The following is a 23,399-nucleotide window of genomic DNA, read 5'->3' as shown; positions in this document are numbered from 1 at the left end:
GTTATGGGAACCCTACTTCCTGGGCCCGGAATATGCAAGATAACAGGAAGGGAGAATTGAAAGGTGATGAGTGGGGAAACCAGGGTTGCCTTTTCTGGGACTCAGGAGGCAGAGTAAAGTGGGAGGAAAGAATGGATGATGATGAGCCTGGAATGCTTTCTGACTCTACCTACTGCTTCCCTCTTCAGAGTTCCTGCCTCAGGTTTGATGAAGGAGGCAGCACTACCTAACTGAAACATTATCCCAAGCTGTTTATACAGTGTCTAGTAAGTTACTTAATTTGTCTTTAAGTTCTATCTCATGGAGAGAACCTAACAGAACCTAGTAGAGAGGTACACACTGTAGACCTGGCTTTGCTTCTGTGTTATCTTTGGGCAATGCGCACTTTTAGGTCTCCATCCACAAGATATCTTGACCAGAAATCTGGTAAATTCTGGGTTTTGATTTTCTTTATCTAAAATGAAACAGGCAGAATAAGATTTCAGGACTTGAATCCATGACTCCAACATGGACCTTTTGATCAAATTCCCATATCCATGCCTTTCCCTACATTGAAAAATGGATACAGGTATAAATTATAAAGGGTACTGCTGTCATTAGCTGTATAGAAATTGCTCAATGGAGGGGTTAGCTATAACATGTTGAAACTCTATAACTCACTAAGAAACATTAAAATTTTTATGAGATTTTTTTTGCGCCAAAGTGATGACAATTGCCAGGAAGCCAAATCTCAATGAAATGAGAAAATGCCCTGGAGAGTGGAAGTTTTGCACGTTATTTTAGAAATCAGAATCAAAGGAGGAGGTATAAAGAGGGTTACATGAAATTCATTGGTGGTAGATCAGGGAGGCAAGAGAAGGCAAAGCAAGGAAATCTCTGAAATTGGATAAAGAGTAAAATGAAGAGAAAAGTACTTCTTTTATGTTGGTGGTTACCAGATAGTTAACAATTAACATTTACAGCGTGTAGAGATGGTATGTATGCCTGAGAACAAGATGACGGTGAAGGATTCCATGGTCTTGCTGCTCTGGTGGGAGATGGTGTCCTGAGGGGTCTGATAAAAAAGGATTACTCAGACATTCCAAAGGCATGTTATCTCAGATGCAAAAATACAACAGATAGGCTCTCATAAGGTAAAACTGACCTTTGTCATGGGAGATACCGGTCTAGGACAAGACTGCTGGCCTTGGCTTGCTTTTTGTTAAGAAGTTTTCATTTTGGACCATCAACGTGGTTACTTTAGGTCTCTGAATTTGTAAAGCCGTCACATAGGCTCCCCTGAGCTTGTCAGGTTTAATATGTGGCCCTTTTTTCATCCACAAGCTTTAAATGTTTAAATTTAGTCCTAATTGAAGGTTTGAATTCTCTCAGATAATTGATGGGTAGGTAAGTATGTAAATAGCTTAATAATAAATCCTATAGATAGTGTTCTGATGCAGCTTAAAATTTTTTTATCATTGTGTTTTTGTCATTGTGTTTAAGGAAAGATTTGAAGTTATGACAGAATACATTTTGTGTGATATTATATTTCACTGGAGAAAAGTTTTTTGAAAATGATTGCTTAAGTAGACAGTCATTAAAGCATTGGCTTGGATAAAAGGCCTCTAATGCAGAATAATTGGTATATTAAATTCCTTTTAAACAGATCAAAATAACAATGGCAACTGAAATAACTCATAAATATTTCAAGCCCAACTTTTTCATAGTCTACTTTTAGTAGAAGTAAGGTAATATTTTAAAGCTCTCCTTGAAGAAATTTACTTTTTGGTGATTTGCCAAGTAATTACAAGGGCATGGGACTCCCTTTGTGTAGGAGGAGTCAGTTTCAGGGATTTCCACACACACTTCCCTGTCACATTATGGACAGGTCCTTCCCTTTTTGAGGCCATTTTTTAAAGCAAAGCACAGTAATTAGAATGGGCAACCTGAGTTTGGATCCCTACCACCAACTATTCTATGCCATTAGACCAGCTCCTATTACAACCCTCTCTGAACCTCAGTTTCTCTATGTGTAAAATGGGGACTTTCCCTACCTTAGAAAGTCGAGGTGAGGATTAGTGTGTAAAGTGCTTAATGCAGTCCCTGGCAGATAGGAGGCATGGTACTCAGCAATTGGTAGCTGTTACTATTTTTTTTGAAAACGGTTTCCCCAGCCCCGCGTAGGCCTTTGTGTGCATGTGATGGAGAATGCCTCTTGCTTCCAGGAAACGGCACCAGGTATGACCTGAGCCCTGTCACAGCTGTCAGCGTGCACTTGCTCAGCAGTGATGGAACGCCGGTGCTGGTGGATGGTCCCATTTATGTCACCGTTCCCCTGGCCACACAGAACAGTCTGAGGCACAATGCCTATGTTGCAGCATGGCGGTTTGACCAGAAGCTGGGTAAGCAAGACACCTGTGCCAACAGTTGGCTAACACATGACTTCATCATTACTGTTTGGTTTTTCTTTGAGGAGGCTTGTGCAAATTTCCTTTCCTTGAAGGTATTGAGTACTTCTACTCACAGTGCGTGGCGTGGTTTCTGGTGGATAGTGCTTACTCCATGGTGCCGTTCAGGCATGTTCTTTGGGGTGCTTTTTATCTTTTTCTTTTTGGCACATTTAAACTAATTTACTTGAGAAGATTCTTAAAAAGTTATTAGAGCTAAAATTGACTCTCCTAATCTTTAAGCTTTGATTCTTTAGGTCATATGATCTCTCTTGGTTATGTGGTTTTCTTTTACTGTTTTCTGGAAAAGGGAAAACATTGTCACATTGTACCCAAAAAAATAAATAAATAAAAATTATTATTCCACCACCTAGAGAGAACCACTACCAGTATTTTGGATCATATTCTTTCAGTCATTTCACTATGCACATATGTATCAATTATTTACTGCCATGTAACAACTTGCCCCCAAAGCCAGCAGCTTCAGACTACAGTGAACACCTGTCATCTCACAGTTTGGGAGAGTCAGGAACGCAGGCACAATCCACCTGGTGGTTCTGGCTCAGGGTCTGTGGCAAGGGTGCAGGCAGGCTATCAGTCCAGGCTCCTCTCATCTCAGGGTTCACCCGGGGCCAGCAGCATGCTCCCAGCTTCACCGTCAGGCTTGTTGGAGGCCTCAGCTCCCCACTGACTGTTGAGCGGGGACTTCAGTTCTTTCCCACATGGGCAGCTCTATAGGGCTGCTCGCAGCACAGCAGCTTGCTTCCACCCAACCAAGTGGTCCAAGATAAAATAAAAATAAAAAAGCACAAGTGGACAAAATGTAAGTCAGTCTTTTATAACCTAATGTCAAAGTGGCATACAGCCACTTCTTTCCTTATGCTCTTGGTCACGGAGCCCAGCAGTATGGGGATGGACTCCACAGGCATGTGAGCACCTGGCGGTGGAGATTATTGGGGCCCTCTTAAGAGGCTTCCTTCCACAAAGTATATATTTAACAGAAATGGGGTGATATGCTACGTGCTGTTCTATAACATGCTTTTAAAAGTCATCTGTATATCATGAACGTCTTTCCAAAGCATTAGCTACTGTTCTGCAATGTTAGTATTAATGAATGCATAGTATTCCATCACATGGATATGTTGTAATTTGGTTGCTCAATCCCCTTCAATCAGGAAAAACATTACTATTCTCACCAATGTGTGATAACTGTCTTTGTAGCTAAATCTTTATGCGCAGTCATGATTATTTCTTTAAGATAAAGTTTTGGAAGTAGTGGAATCACTGGGTTAAAAATGTACAAATTCTAAAGCTTTAAATACATATTTCCAGATTTTTGTTCAGGAAGTTATATAGTTGACATTCATAATAACAAAGTGGGAGCATATGCTTGGGCTTAGGGTTCTGATGGCACATTGGTTCCTACACACTTTGGTTCCCAGTCCCATGAAAATCAAGCTTGAAAATACTAATTTTTAAGTAACCCAACTCAAAGTATTGGGAGATTTTTTATATCAAGTATATTTTCAAAGACATCTAATTTCTTGAAGAGTTAATTTATAGAAATTTATATTTAGAACCAAATGCCTATTGGACTTTCTGGGATTAGTAGTGGGGGGTTGTTTTCTGTGTTTTGTTTTTAATTTCCAAATAATTACTAACAGACTCCTTAAGTATTTGTGTGAGATTCATCAATTTTACCAGATCCACTGAACTTGACATTATTAGATGGATTGTTATGCTGCACTGAATAAGAAGGGCACTTTGTCATTGGCATGTGTTCTCTACAGCTTAGTAGGTTTTTGAGGCATTGTGGTCACAGTCAGAACATAAGGGGCCCTGGGCCTCCAGGAGAAAACAACATGAGAGAAGTATGACTGAGAGAATCTCTGAAGGGCAGGGGAATTCTGATGGGAGGAAAGGGCGTGGATAAAGAAGAATGGAGAGAAAGCAGGAAGGAGAAAGGGGAAAGCTTGCATGTTGTGTCCTGAAAACCTGGATTCTGCTACTTGTAACACTGTAAGGCCCACTTTGGGCAAATCACTTGTGCCTATTTTCTCATTTGTACAAGACTGCATTTGTTGATTTTCATTCCTTATATATTCTGCCTCTCTCCATTAGCCCTTCTGGTTGGCCCCAAACACCATTGGGTCAGTGCTGTGGAGCATCAACACAGCATGTGGTTAAGAGCAGGAACTCAGCCCTGGCCAGTGTGGCTCAGCTGGTTGGAACATAGTCCCGTAACCAAAGGGTTGTGGGTTTGATTCCTGGTCAGAACACATACCTACGTTGCAGGTCTGATCCCTGGTGCAAGCGCATATGGAAGGCAGCCAAGTGATGTGTCTGTCATATGAGTGATTCTCTCTCTCTAAAAGCAATGAAAAAAATGTCCTCAGGTGAGGATTTAAAAAAAAAATTTTTTTTAAAGAGCAGGGACTCACTGGTTTGGAATTCCAGCTTTGCTATCGACATGCTGTATGGCCTTGGCCAAGTTACTTAACCTGTCTGTGCCATAGTTTCCTCAACTGTAAGATGGGGATTAATAATAGTACCTAATATTGTTACAAAGAGTGTATTAGTTAGAGTTCCTCAGAGAAACGGTATAGTGTGTGTGTATGAGTGCACATGTGTAGAAAGAGAGAGAAATATTAAAGAATTGACTAATGCAGTTATGGAGACTGGTCAGTCCAAAATCTGCAAGGGGGCCAGCAGGCTAGAGATTTAAAGAATAGCTGATGTTGCCATTTGAGCCCAAAGGTAGTCTGCTGGCAACATTTCCTCTTCCTTGTGGGAGGTCGGTCTTTTTTTTTAAGGCCTTCAACTGAGTAGATGAGACCCACCCATGGAATGAAGAGTAATCTGCTTTACCTACTCTATTGATTTACATTAGTCTCGTCTTAAAAATAACTTCAGAGCAACATCCAAACACATTTGAACAGATATCTGGAAACTGGCCTAGCCAAGTTGACACATAAGGCCAACCACACCAAGGAGTAAATGAGTTAATATTTCTAAGAAGCTTAGTATAGTGCCTGGTGTATACAGCAAGCGTGCCCTAAGAGTTTATTAGGTAAACAAAGTTCTTCCCATTCTGTAGATGCTTTCCTATACTGTGCCATCCAAACCACTTTCCCAAATTACCCTGAGCCCAGATTTCTCAAGTATTGTTCCCTGTCTGCTGCCTCCATTTCTCTACACTCTGCAATCCCGCTTCCACCTTACCACTTACCTGAAACAAATGCCACTAAGTTGACCAACAGCTGCGTATTTTGAAATCAGGTGACCTCCTCATCCTCTCAGACAGACATCTCTGCAGCATTTGATGGTTTTCCAGCGTCTGTAGAGGGCCCTCCTTTCTTGGCTTTCTGACTCAATGTCCCCCTGGGTCTTCATCATCTGCCAGTCCCTGGGCTTTGCCCTGCACCCTAACTTCTTTTCTCTACAGACCATTTCTCACACTCCCACAGCTGTCTGTGCACCCAAGTCTGATTCTCTGCTCTGTGTCTCACTGTCTAGTAGACATCTCTTTCTGGATGTGCTATAGGAAACTCAGATTCTACACATCTAAAACTGAGACTCATCAACTCCCCTCACTCCAGCCTCTCTACCTATTCATCTCTGTTTCTTCTCTGGTTAAGGGTGTCATCTACCAGACCATCGCAAAAGCAACCTCAGAGTTATCCCCAGTGTATTCTTTCACTGCACTTCCCCATCAGCAGCCATGTCTGGACCCCTGCAGAGCCATGTGGATGTCAGATCAGCATTTCTCCACCTTACCCTCACCTCTCCTTCTCAGTGGTATCTCTGCCTCAGTTCAGAAGCTTCCCTCTTCTCTGCCAGTTTCCTCACCTGACTGCCTTATGCCTCTTCTTCCCTTTAGTAGGTTTTCTGCATTGCTTCTTGAGCTCTTTCAAAATGACAGATCACTTTTCCACATGAGAATGTCTTAGAGCAACTCACTGTGAGGCAGTCCACACTGCCTTGCATGGCACTCGTCCTCAGAGGAGGCCCTGCCTGTCCACCACCTCGGGGCCAGCCCCTATCTTCTGCGCACCCTCATTACTGCCACAGCAAACTACATACCCTTCCCTGGGAATGCTCAGGACTCCTTCACACTTGCCACTTTGGGATCTCTGCTTTCAAATCCCTTTCTCCATCCCCTCTATGGTAATTTAGACACGTTGTCCATATTGCAGTGATACTAGAAGCGTATAAGGACATGGCCTTGCAGTTTCTTAGTTATCATCTGTGTCCTTGCTGAGTCCTTGAATCCATATCAAGAATAGTTTTGGCACATAGGTACCCAACTAAAATGTTTATTGAATGATTGAATCAGATGAGGATCATTTAGGTATTTTTAAAGTCAGGACAGTTAAAGATATGGCAATGTAACATTTGTAACTTAAGATAACAACATACATAGAATTTACCTTCACTTATCTGTGCATGTATATGTGGTGCTTTGAGCTCCTATTTAGAGAAAGGACAGTTATATTGGATTTTCTTCATCTTGCTGCCATTATTCTTTTCTTTCTTCCTACCTCCTCTTTTTGGAATGACTGTACTTAAATATGAATGAGTAGCACTGGGAGTATAAAAGATTATGTTCCTAATACAGTTGACCTTTGAACAACACAGTTTTGAACCACATGGGTCCATTTATACATGGATTTTTTCCCCAGTAAACATACTGTTGACCCTCGATGTCCCCAGGTTTTGTATCCACAGATTCAACCAACCATGGATTGAAAACAGTATTTTCAGTCTATGGCTGGGAATCCATGAATGCGGAAGGCCACCTGTATGCATTGTTCTGCACCATTTTCTTTAAGGGACATGAGTGTCGGCAGATTTTGGTAACTGGGGGGCAGGGGATGTCCTGGACCCAGTCCACTCATGTGGATCCCGAGAAATGACTTAAGTTTTGGGAGAGTCAAAAATTATACAAACGTTTCAACTATGCAGGGGATCAGTATCCCTAACCCTCGCATTGTTCCAGGGTCAACTGTACAATGAAGCTTTCTCTAGGAATATGTACGAGGTCTGTCTGGAAAAAGTTAGCCATTGTTAACATAACGAGAACAGTTTGCGCAACATCGATGTAACCTGGCAGCCAAGGAGAGTGGATTGGAATGCACATGCATGAACAATGATGACTTCACTGTCTTAGTAGGGGCAGTAGACGCCATTGAGTGAAAATGTGTACTGTATGGCCATTGATTCAAAATGACTGAGGAAGTCAAGCAATAAATCTGCATCAAGGTTCACGTTAAGCTTGAACATTCCTCCATATAAACTATTTGGATGATTCAGAAGGCCACAGCTACGCGCATCTGGTGATTGGCAGCTTCATCACAAAAACATGCCCATCATGTCTCGTGCAGTTTTTGGCAAAACATCAAATCACCCAGGTGACCCAGCCCCACTGCACATCTGGTGCCCTGAAACATCTGACTTTTCCCAAAACTAAAATCACCTTTGAAAGGGAAGAGATTTCAGACCATTAGTGAGACTTAGGAAAATACGATGGGGCAGCTGATGGCAATTGGGAGAACTGTGTGAGGTCCCAAGGTTCCCACTTTGAAGGTGTCATTGTCCTATGTACAGTGTTTCTTGTATCTTGTATATTCTTCAGTAAATCTCTATTTTTCATATTACATGGCTGGATGCCTTCTGGACAGACTTCATATGTCCTAACAATACAGCACAGGTCTATAGGAGCACTATCCTTGCATTAGTTGTCTATTTAGCTCACAAATAACAAAAATTTATTTTAAAAAATTTATATATGTTGCAGACTGAATAATGGCCTCTCAAATAGCTCTACATCATAATCCTTGGGACCCTGTGAGTATTACTTTACATGGTAATGGGACTGTACAGATGTGATTAAGTTAAGAGTCTTGCGATGAGGAAATTCTCCTGGATTGTCCAAATGGGCCCGCTATAATCACAACAGTCCTTCAGGAGGATGCAGGAGAAGTCAGAACCAGAGGAGATGGCAATGAAGCAGAACTTGGAGTGAATATGGAGAAAGCAGCCACAATTTTAAGGAGTACAGGCAGCCACGAGAAGCTGGAAAAGGCAAGGAAAGAGCTTCTCTCTTCACAGCCTCCAGAGGGAACCAGGCTTCAGACACCTTCACTATAGCATGGTGAAACTGGACCTCTGACCTCTGGAACTGTAAGGGAATACATTTGTGTTGTTTTAAGCCCCTAAGTTTGTGGTAATTTATTACAGCAGCAATAGAAAACTCACACAAAGTAGAAATCATTGAAGCTTCTGAAGTTATCCAATTCTCTGGAAATAATTCCCATGGCATTCAGCCTTTTTTTTCATTGGGAATCTTCATTGTGTAGTTGATCTATTTCTATTTAAATGGTCTTTTTAACTTAGTATCTACTGTGAAAAATATAACTGCCAAATTTCTGGCTATCACAGATTGTGTGCAGAGAAAAAGCCAATGTTTGGATAACTATTCAAAAATAATCAAATGAATTAAATTGTGTTTTCTGAAAATGTTATCTTTAAGATTGGATGGACATATCAAAAAGCCATATGTTCTTTACTTACTAAACTCAATAGAAGCCTACATATTTCATAAGGGTTTCTTTTACTATTATTACATTTAATCAATAATATTATTTAAGTATAAATTAAATTATTTCAGTTAAATAAAAAGTTCCAAGGCAGTATTATCAGATTAGGGAAAAAAATAGGAACACATCTTAAGTATATAACTATTTACTAATTAACTGTTACTTATGATTAAATATGATAGTCGATTCAGACCAGTTTAACACTTTAAATGATCTACTTTTGAGGTGAGTTTAATTACAGTTCCAAAGTGTTTAACAGCCAGATATAGCAATTTGTGAATCCATTAAATTTTCTTCGCCTAAATAGATCAGCAAACTGTGCCCAAAAGCTAAGAATGGTTTTTACATTTTTAACTGGTTGAAAGAAAGAATCCAAAGAAAAAGATTATCTCATGACACATGAAAATTATAAAAATTTAAATGTAAGGTTACCTAAATAAAGTTTTATTGGATGCTAGGGAACTGAATGTTTGTATCCCCTCACCCCAAAATTCACACGTTGAAACCTAACTCCCGATGTGATGGTATTAGGAGGTGGGCCCTTTGGGAGGTGATGAGCTCATTTGGGTGCAACCCCCATGAATGGGATTAGTGCCCATATTAAAGGGACTGCAGAGAGATCCCTGGCCCCTTCTACCATGTGAGGGAGGACACAGCGAGAAGGTGTCTGTCATCAATGAATCAGGTCCTCACCAGATACTAAATCTAATGCCACCTTGGTCTTGGACTTCCAGCCTCTAGAACTGTAGGGAATGAATTTCTGTTGCTTATAAGCCATTCAGTCTTTGGACTAAGGCATTGGAACACAACCATGCCCAATTGTTTGCATATGGGTTATAGGAGTGCTTTCTCACTACACCCTTGGAGTTGAGTGGTTGTGACAGTCTGCATGTCCCCACAAACTAAATATATTTACTCTCTGGCCTATTACAGAAAATGATGTTTTCCCTGATCTAAAATGCATTCAACAGGGAAGGTCTTACCATTCAGTATAAGAATGCAACTATACACTCTGTAGGACCAGATGGGGGTGTCTGATTCAGTCACAGTTTGTACTGGCTCTTATCCAGATAACCCTCCAGCATTTTGCCAGAAGTGACCACTGATGCTCAGAGTGATAACACCGTCTTTATAGGGCAAGATTTCAAACTCTAAAGAAGGAAGAAATTCTTTTTTAGTTCCCTGGGACTTCTATTTGAAAAATAAATTCACATTTTTTAAAAATTATTTGTTTGTTTATTTATGTATTTTTAGAGAGAGGGGAAAGGAGAAAGAGGGGGAGAGAAACATCACTGTGTGGTTGCCTCTCACTCGCACCCGCAACTGGGGATCTGACGTGCAACCTAGTCATGTGCCCTGACTGGGAATCGAACCAGCGACACTTGGCTTGCAGGCCGATGCTCAATCCACTGAGCCACAGCAGCCAGGGCCTTAAATTCACATTTTAATGCTAACTCAAATACTTCAATCTGTGAGTGCTGGGTAGCTGAACATTTACTCATAGGAGAGAAACCTAGAGATGCTCCCTTCCAAACACCCATAGATTGGAGTCAGTATTTGACATTAGCATTTATCTTGATTGTCTTTTATTTTTCATGGCTACAATTTTGAAACAGGCAAAGAATCTCCCATTTTTTAGCATCTAAGATTAACACCATCTTAGAACATAAAGTTGGATTTTGTCTAGTATGTTACAACAATATGAATTGGCTAATTGTTATGGGTGCCCTCAGGAAAAAGAATTTTTAAGAAGTGCAACTTGTGTGTATACTAGAATTGAAACTTTTGCTGCATTTACATGCAGTGATGAAGCCTTTGTGTTAAAATGCCACTTGATTTATGGTGCAAGAGAGGACTCAGTTTAGCGATTCTGAGTCTTTTCCTTTCAGGAATTAGCAGATGTCTTTAATTTATAATCTTCTCATGGTACTCTCTCCTTTGAAATGAGGTGCAATGCCAGTGCCTGTGTCTGGGGTGTTAAGATGTGTCCGAGGGGTGGGACAAAGTGGACATACACACCTTCTTAGCAATCCTGTGCAGGGGGCCAGTTTGACCCAAATGAAATGTTGTTGATCATGGCAAATGTGTCTTAGCTGAGGCTCTCTGGACAGTAAGAAATTATTATGTCAGCTTGCTTTTACAAGCATTTACTCTCTTTCGCCTATAACTGGGACAGCAGATGGCTGTCTGATATCCCAGGTTGTCAGATTGTGATCTGACTTGTTGCCCTGGGGAATGGTCCCTGATGTACAAGCAAACCAGGTCAGTGGTCTGAATTTAAAGTGACCAACAGACATAGAGTGGCAAAGAAATCAAGAATTGCAGTTATATATGTGACAAGTTTCTGCCATTTAATGAAAACTTAGGTTACTTGATTTGAACACTCTCATTCTAATGAGATGACAGAAATGAAAGTGTGTTTTAAGTGAAGCTGCATTGTAGGATCCAGTTTTAACTGCCTTTCTGAAACACAGCCTGCAGAGTGTGTGTGGGTTGCTATAGAAATGGTGGTTACTGAACCAGCTTCTTATCATGTATGGCGCATATGTATCAGGCACTAGGGATACCCACTCGTGATTGGCCTGTAGTGGATTTATCTCTGCTTCAGATCGTGAATATTCCTGCTGATGCTGGGCTTATTGAACTAGTCCTTTTTGGTAAGTCATGGCCAGCTGCCCTTGAAGGTGGAGCTTGATTTAAAATGTAGACCTAAGATTTTGTTCCATTTCATTGTTTTTTGGAGGGAGGAAAGGGTGAGAGTTCTTACACCACTAAATTATGTTTGTAACTTAAGAAAATGAAAATATTGCTGGCTTATTTTTTTCTGTGTATATCATGAGCCACATGTCCAGATGGAAAGGGATGTATTGCAGTACTGAGGTGTAGAGATTGAATTGCAAGGATGAACTGTATTATGTTGGGTAGCCAAAAGTTAGAACAAAAGAAGGGAGTTTACTTCTGTACTATTAAGTATGTATTTACATCTGTGATATTAATTTTTGAACCAGATGTATCTTTAATTTTTTTCAAAAAGAAAAGACTTGATGGTTAAGGATATTAACAAACAAGGAAGCAGACTTACCTATCTTAATGTTAACATAGCTTTAAGAAAGATGGTCTTCTCGCAGTCAAGGCTATTTCTTAGAAACGAAGGAATAACTCTCAAGAAAAGTCTACTTTCTTTTTCCCAGATGTGACAGTTGCCCATAAAAGTGAATCAGGCTTCTATTAGATATGTAGGAGGGAAAAAATGGTAATGTACCTGCCAAGAGAGCTGATTAAAGTGATGTAACAGAAGAGAACACTGAAGGCCCAGGACTTAAATTGGGTGCAAATGATGACAGTCCAGTGAAAACATTGTCTTGCCTGAGATCTTGGCTGCCAGGTGGCCAACAAATTGTGGTTTGGTTTTGAGACACGGATTGCTGTCTTCTTGCCGTGACAGGCCATTAGCATCACAGTCGCGATGTTCTGCTTCTTTGTCCAAGAGGAGTAGAGCAAGGCAGAGAATATTTGCGCTGTCCGTAGGGAGGATAAATGCAGAGTGATCTCAGAACATGGACATTTGTTTTTCAATGTTGCCTAGCAACTCAAAAAACAATCTTGTAATATCAGTCCACTCCCAAGAATTGTCAAGTCTTTTGTGTTTGTACCCACTCCTGCACCCCTATCCCATCAAATGAGAATGTTTAGAGAATAATACCATCACTTTTGCTCTATTGTAGTTGTGGTTCAGGCCCCCTTTTGTTTTGAAACCCTATTCTTAGAGGCTTAGTTTTCCTAAAGTGTCATTTCAAATAGAACTAGAGCTTTCCATACTTGAGTTTAACTGAAACCATTTTGGCAAGCTTTACCAATGACTGTTGCCCGCTTTGTGGTCTTAGATCAATATGTTCCTCCTGGAAGAAAATGTGTCATGTGTTACAGTCAACCCTTCATTACCATGTATGGAATATTCACTCTGTGGATTATCTGTGGCAAGTTTGCATCCTCCTGCAGGCTTCCCCATCCCCAGCAGCCTCAGAGGCCTCTTGCTGTGGGGCCACTTGGTTCAAAGTTTAAGCACTACATGCTTGTTCTGTTCTCAGCCTGGGTGAAAGATAGTAAAGGTGCCATAACTTATGTCAGAACCAAATACTTTTTCAATGTCTTCTGTTTTCAGTTATCTCTGCTGAAATGAATAGTTAAAAGGTAAAAGTATTCTTGATAGATTTGAATATTGCTCTGGTTGTACAGCATGTATTGAGTTGGCCAAAAAGTCCATATGATTTTTTCCATAAAATAAAAGACACGGTTTTTCATTTTTACCTGTAACTTTATTGATTTGGATATTTTGAGTATGTTGGCTATCTCCTGTATGGTATAATGTTATAGTTTTCAATTAATGTCTCAATTTGATCACTATCAACTTCAACTGGTCTACCTGGCTGTGGATCACTGTCCAGTCAGAAATCTCCAGCATGAAACTTCGCAAACCACTTTTGACACATTCAATCAGTCATAGCCCATTCTCCAAACACTGCACAAATCTGTTTTTGTATTTAAGTTGCATTTTTACCTTTCTTGAAATAATAAAGCATAATATGCCAAAAACATTGCATATTTTCTTCCATATTCAATATTAAAATGGCTGCACAAAAAGTCACCAATTTTTATTTCTTTTTCTAAATGCATGCTGATATGACAGTTGTCCCCATACAATCTACAAAATTGTTCCAAATGAAGTTCAAGACAACCAAGCACCATTAGAGCCATCTTACAGAAAAAAACAAATAAACTTTTTGGCCAGCCCAATAGCAGGAGTGTACAGGATATTAGCAGGATGTAGACACACACCAATTGAGACAGCTTGGACTTGAATACTGGCTCCTCTTCAGCTTACTAGCTATGTGATCTTCAGTAAGTCCTTTAACCTCTGGGGGCCTCAGTTTTCTCATATATAAAATGGGGATAACAGCCCTTGTCCTTAGCTCATAGAATTATTGTGAATGGAGAATAATTAAAATAGTTCCTGACACTTGCTAAAGGGCTATATAATTGTTAGCCATTATTACTGTAATCATCATTGCCCATATTTGTTTTGTGCTTTCTTTGTGAAGCAAAATATAGGAGAGAAGGACAGGCACAGAAAATGTCTAATGCCTTTAAGTTTAATCTCCCAGTCTCAGCCAGGGCTGCTGTGGAGCTGGTATGTCCTCAGCATCCCATCTGATGCGCTGGTACCCATGCTCTACCAGTTGTTCCATAGTTTGAATGTCATTGCTGTTTCCCTATTTCCAAATGACTCTTAAAGTTCAGAATAAGTAATGCCTTTAATTTGAGTAAAATAGGACTGTCAGTCCCCTGGTATACAGAGCAAGTGTTTCACCAGGGGGATAGATCACTGGCTGTCTGCTCTCTGAACTTCAACCCACCCTGCTCTTGTCTTTGGTCACAATTCAGTGCCCTTGGTCTTTACAGCAATCGATAGTGTTGTCCTCACTTCACAGGGGAGGAAACCAAGGATGGGGACTTGCGATGGGTGAAGATCTCCAATGTCCAGGTTCTTCTCGAATAAGACCCCATGTTTTTCCACTTGGGGCCTGTAGACCCTGACAGCTTCTTTGGGGTCTGGGAATTGTCCAGCAGTATTTTTAAATCTTGGGTTTTGGTTTTGATAACAATATTTTAAACATTAATGTGAAAAAGATTCTTCATCATCTGGACTCAGAATTGTTTTCCCGTTGTATTGAGATATAACTGACATACAGCATTGTGTAAGGTCAAGGTACACAACATAATGATTTGACTTACCATATATTGTGAAATGATTAACACAATAACTTTAGTTAACTTTGTGATAAAAACACTTAGGACCTACTCTCTTAACATTCATATATATCATGCAGCAGTGTTAACTAGAGTCATCATATGTACATCACATCCCTAGTACTTAATTTACCTTGTAACTGGAAGTTTGTTCCTTTTGACCACCTTCCTCCAATTCTCCTTGCCCCCACCCTCTCAATACAGAATTTAAGATCATCAGATACTTATATAGCTTTATTTGCATTTATGAATAGACTATTTCATAGACTAGGACTAATGAGAACTGAACAGTGGTAGATGTCATACGTGAAACACAACCCACCATAGTAACAAAAAAGGAAATCAAAGTATGTTAAAAGAGGAGAATTTCATGGTAAGTTCACCTAGAGAAAAGTGGCAGGAAAGTTGAATCACAGGTACACCGAGCTCTGAAGGAGCCTCGCCCTAGCCATCTATGCCAGTGTTTAAGATGACAAGTTCCCTTAGTAACATGTCATCAGGTACTACATTAAATGGATATTTCCTTTACAAATTTGCTTTGGTTTTATACTTTCGTATGAGCTTTAAGCTCTCTTATATTAGGACATATTTAACACATTACGATTTTGTTAAATAAGGTCAACACATGGTATGGGGATTTTTTTTTCTTTTAAAAGTAGTTTTGTATGTTAATCAGGTCTGGAAATCATTGGTATGAATGGTAGTCCTGGCCTAACATCTCCTTTGGGTAAAGTTTCATCAACACTTAAGATTTAATATTGGGAAGATATATTTACTGGGGAAACCTTTTAGATAGGTCTTTTGGAATAAAACTTTACCTCTTAGTAGCTCTGCTTTTGGGCAGAGCAAGAGGGACCTCTGCTCTAAGCCCTGTTTTTAGGGGGCCTCACTCTGGTCCTCATTTAGCTGTGCCCCTTCCCCATGGGATAAGATGTCCTCTGAGCTGAAGGAATGTGGCCACCTGGAAATTGAGCCTCCGTTTCTAGAACACCTTCCTCTTCCCCAAGACCCCAGAATTCCCTGCCCAAACAGGTCTAAACTGGCTTCCAGGTCCTCTCCCCCAGGTGCATTTCCCAAGGGCTAACTTGTCTGCTCAACGTACACATGTCACGTGCACACCCCCAGGCCATATACATTGCGAAGGAGTGACTGCTGGCTGGGAAATGAGCTTGGATGTTTGGGGGGGGGGGTGTCTACATCCATGTGCATAAGACTGGGGGTGAGTTGAGAAGGGGGGTAGGTCACAAGCTTTCATATGTGCTCTGAGAAATCTAAGAATTCTACATTGGACCCTGGCGTTTAGGCTATTTTAAAGTTACGGTGGGAGGAGAGGACATTTACTTAACAATTGATCACTTGCTGTATAAATTAAATATTTAGATATATTGTATATGGACCTTCATCTGTACTCTTGCCTTGAGTTCTGCAAATGTTAGGGGTGGGCCTATTCTTGAGCAAATCAGTGACTTCTCTGCACCTCAAGTGGTTTTATAAGATTGAAGAGAGAAAGCACATAAAGCACCCATCACATGGCCACATCTTGGTTCTTTTTGCCTCTTCCCTTGAATCACCCCTTCCTGTGAATCACGCACATGCACACGCATACGCAGAACACACACCTATTAAAACCCAACCTGCACAGAAGGTGCTTCATCGTAGGTCTCTGCAGAAGCATCTTTGCTTGCTCTGTAATATGTCACTTGGATGTAGCCATTTGACATATGCAGTGTGAAGTGTGTCTGAATTGAAGGGAGTGAGGAGAATGGGATCATTTGAAAAAAGCATTTTTTTCCTACTCATTCTCAGCTGAGTTTATCCATTAGCAAAACAGGTGTTACTATAAAACAACAGTTTTCATCACGTTCGCAACACAACCCGGGAGGTAGGGGGGCTATGCTCTTTCTTAATCAGAAAGAAGCTGAAACTGAGCCCAGTGAAGTGCTCATTTGCACATGAATGGGTTGTAGCCGTGGAGAAGGGGAGGTGTGAACCAGATTTCCTTCAGCATTCAACTCCCCTTCCTTTTCTAGTATATCAGATTTTTGTGCATTCCTGCTTCTGTCGCAAGACTTAGAAAGTGGCTTAACAGAATAATGGACTAAATCTGGGCATGCAAAACAATAACCCATTCCCTCCCAGCTGTGTTCGGTTTGGCCCACACAGTTGATTTGGGGGCATTTGTTTGTTGTGTTTTAATATCCTGCCAACATTTAAAAGTTGAAAGATTTGCCATGGACTTCAATTCCTGATTCTCTTTCTTAAAAAAAAAATTGAACAATTCATTCATTTTAGCAAATGTTTATTGACATCTTCTTTGTGTCCAATGTTACTCTGTTCTAGGCTCTTGGGATAAAGCAGTAATGAAACAAGTCAGGGGAGGTCCCTGTAATTATGAAGCTTTTGTTTTAAACGGAGACAATGAAATAGTTTACTCCAGATGGCACAAGTACAGCAAGACAGTTAAACAGTGTCAGAGGGAATGATTGGCCTGTCTGACCCTTTGGAGAGGTGATGCTTGAGCTGAGATCCTAAACTAGGAGCCTGGCATGGGAGTGTCTTGGGGGTAGAATGTTCTGGGCAGGAAAAAAAAAAAAAAAACAGCCAACACAAAGATCTTAAGGATAGAAGCAATTTGGTCACACGGGAAGCAGCCAGTTCACCAAGCAGCACTACCCCTTAAAACAAGGTCACAACACTTGTAGGTACAGTAAGTCCTCACTTAACATTGTCCTCAATAGGTTCTTGGAAACTGCAACTTGAAGCGAAAGGACATGTAACAAAACCGAGTGTACCACAGGCAAATTGACATGAACTAGAGTTATTCCCAAGGCATCTCACCGTCAACGTTATAACAAAACGACATTATTTGAGGACCTGCTGTAGTTAGTTCGCCAGCTCCTGGTCTCTCATCAGACAAGTGACTAGATTATTTCTTAAATATATTAGAAATATTTCTGAAGTTGCTTCAAGCATTGGTTGCCCAGTTGCAACATGGTGGGAAATAGCCTCAGGGATTTCTAAAAGAATCACCACGCCTACAAAAGTGTGAATAAATTAGAGGCCTGCTATTCAAAACGTGGTCTGCAGATGGGGAGTCTGTTAGAACTACAGAATCTCCTGCTTCACGCCAGACCCACTGAATGAGAATCTGCATTTTAACTAGATCACCACTGTAACAAAAGCAGTGGTCTAGAGCATCTTATTGCATCTGTCCAAATGTTTGTAAACTTCTCTCTTGCACTGTCCCTCATTTTGAGCAAGTTTCGAATGTTGGAGATAGGTGGCTATGCCTCCTGGAATCCCAGTGTGCTAACCCACCCAGTCCCTTCTGAGATGTAATTGCAAGATGGATATTACATTTATGGGGTAATGAACAAAATTTCTCACCATACGGGCCTAATTAGCCTGTAGTCTGATGAACTACTTGCTGGAAAATTTATATATACCTATTGTAAATTCAAAATTCTCTCATTAAATTTTATTAATGCTATTATGTATTCTACTACTTCTGGCTACCTATTTAAGGCATAAGCTTTCTATAACTACCAGAATCTTTATAGCTTCCCATTACTGCTCTCTCCTAAAACTTGTTTTAGTAAATCTTGTGATAACTCAGCTATAGCTTAAAGTGTGTGTTGGGGGGTGGTATCAGTTGCTTAGATTGCATTTATTTTTAAGAATCTATTTTTCAAAAGCTACCCTGAAAGTATCCAGAGAACATGTTGTAGCTGAATATAGATTACTTTCTTGTTTTAATTTCTAATAATTCAACATATCTGTGATCTTTATTGTTTTTAACAAAAGGGTGTTGTTTTTAGTGAATTGCCCTTAATTTTATTCTTGTTTAAACCAATCCTGAAATGTATTTACCTGAAGCTATAAGAATCCAGCCATCTGTACATAACTTTTGCTCTTCAGTTCGACTGCTCTCAATAAGAATGATTAAATAATTCACCACCAGGTTAATGCTTTGCTATTTAATTACAAGAACTGTTTCCTTCTCACAGATTTCATGGAAAAATAATTCTAAAGAAGGAAACATAGATACTCAAAGGCATAGACTTTACTTTGGGGGAAAGAGAAGGCTACTCCACAGTATCATAAATGTAAAAATTGACATTGTTTCTGCTACTCTGACGAATGTGATGGATTTTTCTATATTCTGATTTTAGTGCACAATCTTGTCCCAGTTTTGTTAAAGTGTGCATGAAACAGACCTTGGTACTTCTCTGTGCACAACTGGTAGAAAAGTATGGTGGAGGTTATAGCTTAAGATAACACAGATGAGAGCCTGGAAAAGTACGTCACATATTTTCTAGTGAAATTCAGCATATTCAGAGATCTGGACAGGTCCTATGACTAAAGTCAGCAATAGTAAGAGTAATACTAATGATAAGCATTCTCTATGGATCTGAAAGGTGTGTACTTCTGTACCCACTGTAAGTGCTTAAGAAGATTTTTCCTCAAACCAGCTAATGCCCACGGCCTACTGATTATTCAGCAACAGTCACCGCAGCCCAGGGGTTAGGTTACTGACCATAGCGGGGTGGCAAGACAGCCATGGGCTCCTGCTGTCCAAGTTCCTGCCTGTGTCATGCATGCATGTGTCTCCTCTCTCCATAACTGTAACCCGCTACTTCACAGCGAAATTTAGATGCGGGAGTAAAAATGGCTATGTGTCACAGTGTGATGATCCACCTTTGATTCATAGAACTTTGTGGGGGATGCACTTTCTGAGTGGCTGTGGAATTTCTTTTTTTTTTTTTTTTTTTTTTCATGTTCCTTCTTATATGTATCAGAACTCATACTGAACAATGAGTTCTGGGTTGCAAAAGAGGATTTATTTTTTGCACCTGTATGTTAGTCTTTGCCCACAAATTAAACAAAAACAAACACAAGTGCTAGGCTGTGGAATTTCTTATGTGTCCCAGCTTATAGATCTCGGTAGAACTCATTCGCGCCTCTTTCAGGAAAAGTGTATCAGTGAGATGTTCACTGCAGGAAGTAAAACATGCACTGCATGTGCTTAGACCATGAGGATGTCCGATGTCCGTTTATATGACAAAAGAGATGTGACACCAAAGCTCCAGGACTGCCCTCCTCCCTCAGTGGCAGCACCACAGACCTTCAGGTCCTCTGCTTGCCATCCTTGGTAAGTCCTCAGGTCACACCACTGGAAGGTGGCACAGCTAGAGTTCCCATGCAGGGTTATCTTATGGTGGAACCAGTTAACCCTTTCCTTCTTTGAGTTTTATCTTCCCAGTGACCTGAGGTCCCACATGGGTACCGGTCTGAGTGTCAGAGCGGGGACTTGTGTCCCTGTACATTGCTCCTGTGCAAAGTGTCAATTTGAATTTGTAATCTGCTGAAGTGTGGGTTTTCACTTGCAGTTTCCTTTTCAAAATCAGTCGTGCTCCTAATACCGTGTTTTTCTTCTTGTTAGCAAATACTGAGATGAGGTAGCCTGGCTTTAGGCTAAAATGGGGCTTCCAGGCAGGAAAAGCCAGGCTGATCTGAGCTCTATAGGTCATATTCAAATTAGATCTTGCACTTTGGGCCGTTTTTCATATTTTAGAGTTCTTTTCATTTTTGATGGCCATTTTGAACTCACTTTTCTTTGTATCTTGAAATAAAAGCTGATTTTATTACTGCTTGGGAACCAAGCAAACCAACAGTGCCCTTGGTGATTGCTGAGAGACCCCATCAGATCTTACAGACCAGCAGCATAAGGTGTATCTTTTTCTGTCAATTACTGTGTGCAATAATCTTTGTAGTTCAGTGTAGCTTCCAAGTTAAGAACTCCTGGTTCTCTTTATACACAGTGAACCTTGCCAGCTGAATACATATATAAACCATTTTCAAAAGATGAGGATGATTTTTCAACAAAGTATTTATTCTCGAAAATATCTCTAAATCTTTCTATCGTGCAAGGTTTAACTCTGGAGAATGACAATTCATACAAAACTGGCCTGTGGGTGTACTATTCAGGAGAAAAATATACCAGACTTGGATTCAGAACACCGCTGTTCCATATCGGGTTTTGTTCCCCAGTCCTTCACCCTGCCTGCCGACCTCCTTCCGGAGACAGTTTTAGTGAGGTGGGTTATCTGGTTCCCAATAGCAGACCACCCTGGGTGGGACTTGGTGGTGGTTGGTGGTGAGGGAGCAGAGCTGATTATAGACGCACTGATGACAGCACAGAGGGAGGGAGGAGAGGGGGAGGGAGTGAGGGGGAGAGGGAATAAGGAAGGGGAGAGAGAGGGAGGGAGGAACAAGGGAAGGAAGGAATGGGAAACAAACATGGGAGTGGGTGGGGGTGTTCAGTGTATGAGCAAACGGTTCCGTGTTCCTCAGTAGGGACCAAAGGACAGCAATATTTTGGAGCCTAGCATTGTAGTCAGTCATAATCATGACCCTGAGCTATCATGAAAAATCAAAATTATATTGTGCTTTATAAGGCAGGAGTAAATGATGCTTTTTAGAATTATATAAAACTTCCTTTTCAAATTATGGCAAATAAGACCCAAATTATTTTTTTAAAAAAAAACAAAACTCACAAGCCATTTCAGGATATGTCTTGGGAGTTGCCATTGGGAGAGGGGGTTCTCTTCACCTTTCATTCAGAGAAGCTTATCTTTTATCTGTTTTATATATGAATTATAGCTTAAGGTTATATTAAAGATAAAGCACTGTAGAGCAGTTTTCAAATGCTTTTTAAAACTATTTGGAAACCCCCATTCTAGAAATGTCAGTAATGAAAAATTTCTGAATGATGATGATGCCAGAGGGATTGCTATATAACCTTCACACACATACAGTCCCAGAAACAGGCATGCCACAGACCTTGGACAGAGCAAAGGGACACTCATGGCCACCAGCCTACACCCAACAGATCCACCTAACAGTCGGCCACGCGCTCTGTGCAGGAGCAGCTGTGCGTGAAGAAGGTGGCCGCCTGGCTGGGCTAGTGTGACAGCACGCAAGGAAGCACAGGGTCCTGCCCGCACAGCTGCCTCAGGTGACCCGCCTGGACACTTGGCATGCTCCCAGCGGCTGCCCACCTTTGAAGAGGACCCTGAGTGAGTCAGCAGCAAGCCCCCAAAGAGAGCAAAGGGAAGAGGCTGGGAGGGACTAGTCTAGAGCAAGGCGACAGAGAAGCACGGGAGTGGAGTGAATGGAGGAAGCAGCTGCAGGGCTGCTGTGATGATGTCAGGGGCTGCTCTGTGTCTGGACCACAGAGGAGACAGGCTGAGTCAGGACAGGCCTTTGGGCAGCTGTTCTGGCCTAGGAGCATGCAGGGGCTGCAGGCATTGGGGCATGGGGCCATGGGGGCAGACAAGGAAAGCAAGCAGAGGCCTTACAGTTGGAGCCTTCCTTCGTCCACATAGCAGGAGCAACCTGGTCCCTCTCCTGTTCTGTCTGAGCCATTTCTGGGGGCCCATGGGGATGAGAGAGAGCCCCCTGCTAAGTACCCTGACCGAAGGTCCAGTAGTCACATAACCTCATCAAACCGAGGAGACTATGCAGAGGTCTGTGCTCTGCTGTCAGTATCACCAGAGAGGATCCAGGCGCGAGTTCCCCAGCCATGAATACAAGAAGCTCCTCTAATATGTGTTGACTCCTCAAGTGGGAAAAGCATCCTCTTCCTGCGGTATCAGGATTCTAGTATGCATTTCATTCACTCACGTTCCATGTAGCTTATTCTGTCCTACAGAACAGAACGCTTGCATGATTGCTGAATCCTAGGACAACACCACCCTCCATTTCCTGAATATGGGTGCATGTTATGGAAAACTTAGACCAAAAGCAATGCCTCTTTCTCAGCCAGCCCTGTTCCCTTTAGTTGGAAAGGGCAGAGTTGCAAGCTGAACCTCAATTTTGTCAGGAGATCTTGCCTGCTGGCCACACCCAGCTTTTCACAGACGTCATCTGCAGTTATTTTTGAAGTTACATGTCTGGCTTTCACTCATTGTTAAATACCACTGAGCTCCTACACCAAGGATATTTCTGTGTGCTGAGAAGACAAAGGAATCTAAGACTTGGCCCACTCATGCAGAGCCTCTGGGCTGATAGAGGAGGTAAGACAGAACAGTGGGTAACAGATGTTTCTGGAAAATCAGTGATGCGGGAACACATGCCCTGGGAGTGCCCAGTTGTGAAAGATTCTTGAGTGCTGGAGGAACTAGGGGAAATGCGTGGTGCAACTTGAATCTTAAAAATTGGGTAGATTTTTGGAAAAAAGAGAAACGGGTTGAAGCAACAGTTGTCGGCCAAGTCACACACAGGCTTGGGTCAGAGAGCATGAGAAGGACAGACCAGGAGGTACCAAGGGGTTGGGGGGTGTGGCAGAGGGGCAGGTGGTGAGAAAAGCTGGACCAACTGTGCCTCCACTTCCAGATCCCAGTGGCCTCCCATTGCTGATGGCATCGGAGACCCTGCCCAGCCGCTGGCAAGCAGACACTAAACTTCTTTCCAGCACCTGCCTGCAGCTCCCTCCCTGCCACCCACCCTGCACCTCCATCCCAGCCACTGCATCTTGCAAGTCCTCTTGCATGCAGTTCCCTCC

General features: G+C 41.5%; 1 protein-coding gene and 1 non-coding gene across 3 annotated transcripts in view; one reads left to right on the top strand and one right to left on the bottom strand.

Moving 5' to 3' along the window:
- The window catches only part of FAM171A1 (family with sequence similarity 171 member A1), a 121,843-nt gene that overhangs the window by 89,022 nt on the left and 9,422 nt on the right, over positions 1 to 23,399 (top strand). Inside the window, exon 5 of one of the 2 annotated variants that reach the window (XM_090266561.1) lies at positions 2,205 to 2,381. The exons of the other annotated variant lie outside the window; for it this stretch is intronic. Coding sequence (XP_090122687.1) covers positions 2,205 to 2,381 — 177 coding nt within the window. The remainder of the gene's footprint in view (positions 1 to 2,204; positions 2,382 to 23,399) is intronic. 2 annotated transcript variants of the gene reach the window in all.
- Positions 19,609 to 19,736, bottom strand: LOC150019634 (small nucleolar RNA SNORA40). Its single transcript, XR_016509568.1, has one exon. It is a non-coding gene; the product is annotated as a small nucleolar RNA SNORA40 (small nucleolar RNA).

The sequence above is a fragment of the Furipterus horrens genome, unplaced genomic scaffold, assembly GCF_987537825.1.
Source record: "Furipterus horrens unplaced genomic scaffold, mFurHor1.1.pri manual_scaffold_2, whole genome shotgun sequence".
NCBI lineage: Eukaryota > Metazoa > Chordata > Mammalia > Chiroptera > Furipteridae > Furipterus > Furipterus horrens.
The sequence above is the reverse complement of the archived record's forward strand: the minus strand, read 5'-3'. Positions and strand labels throughout refer to the sequence as shown.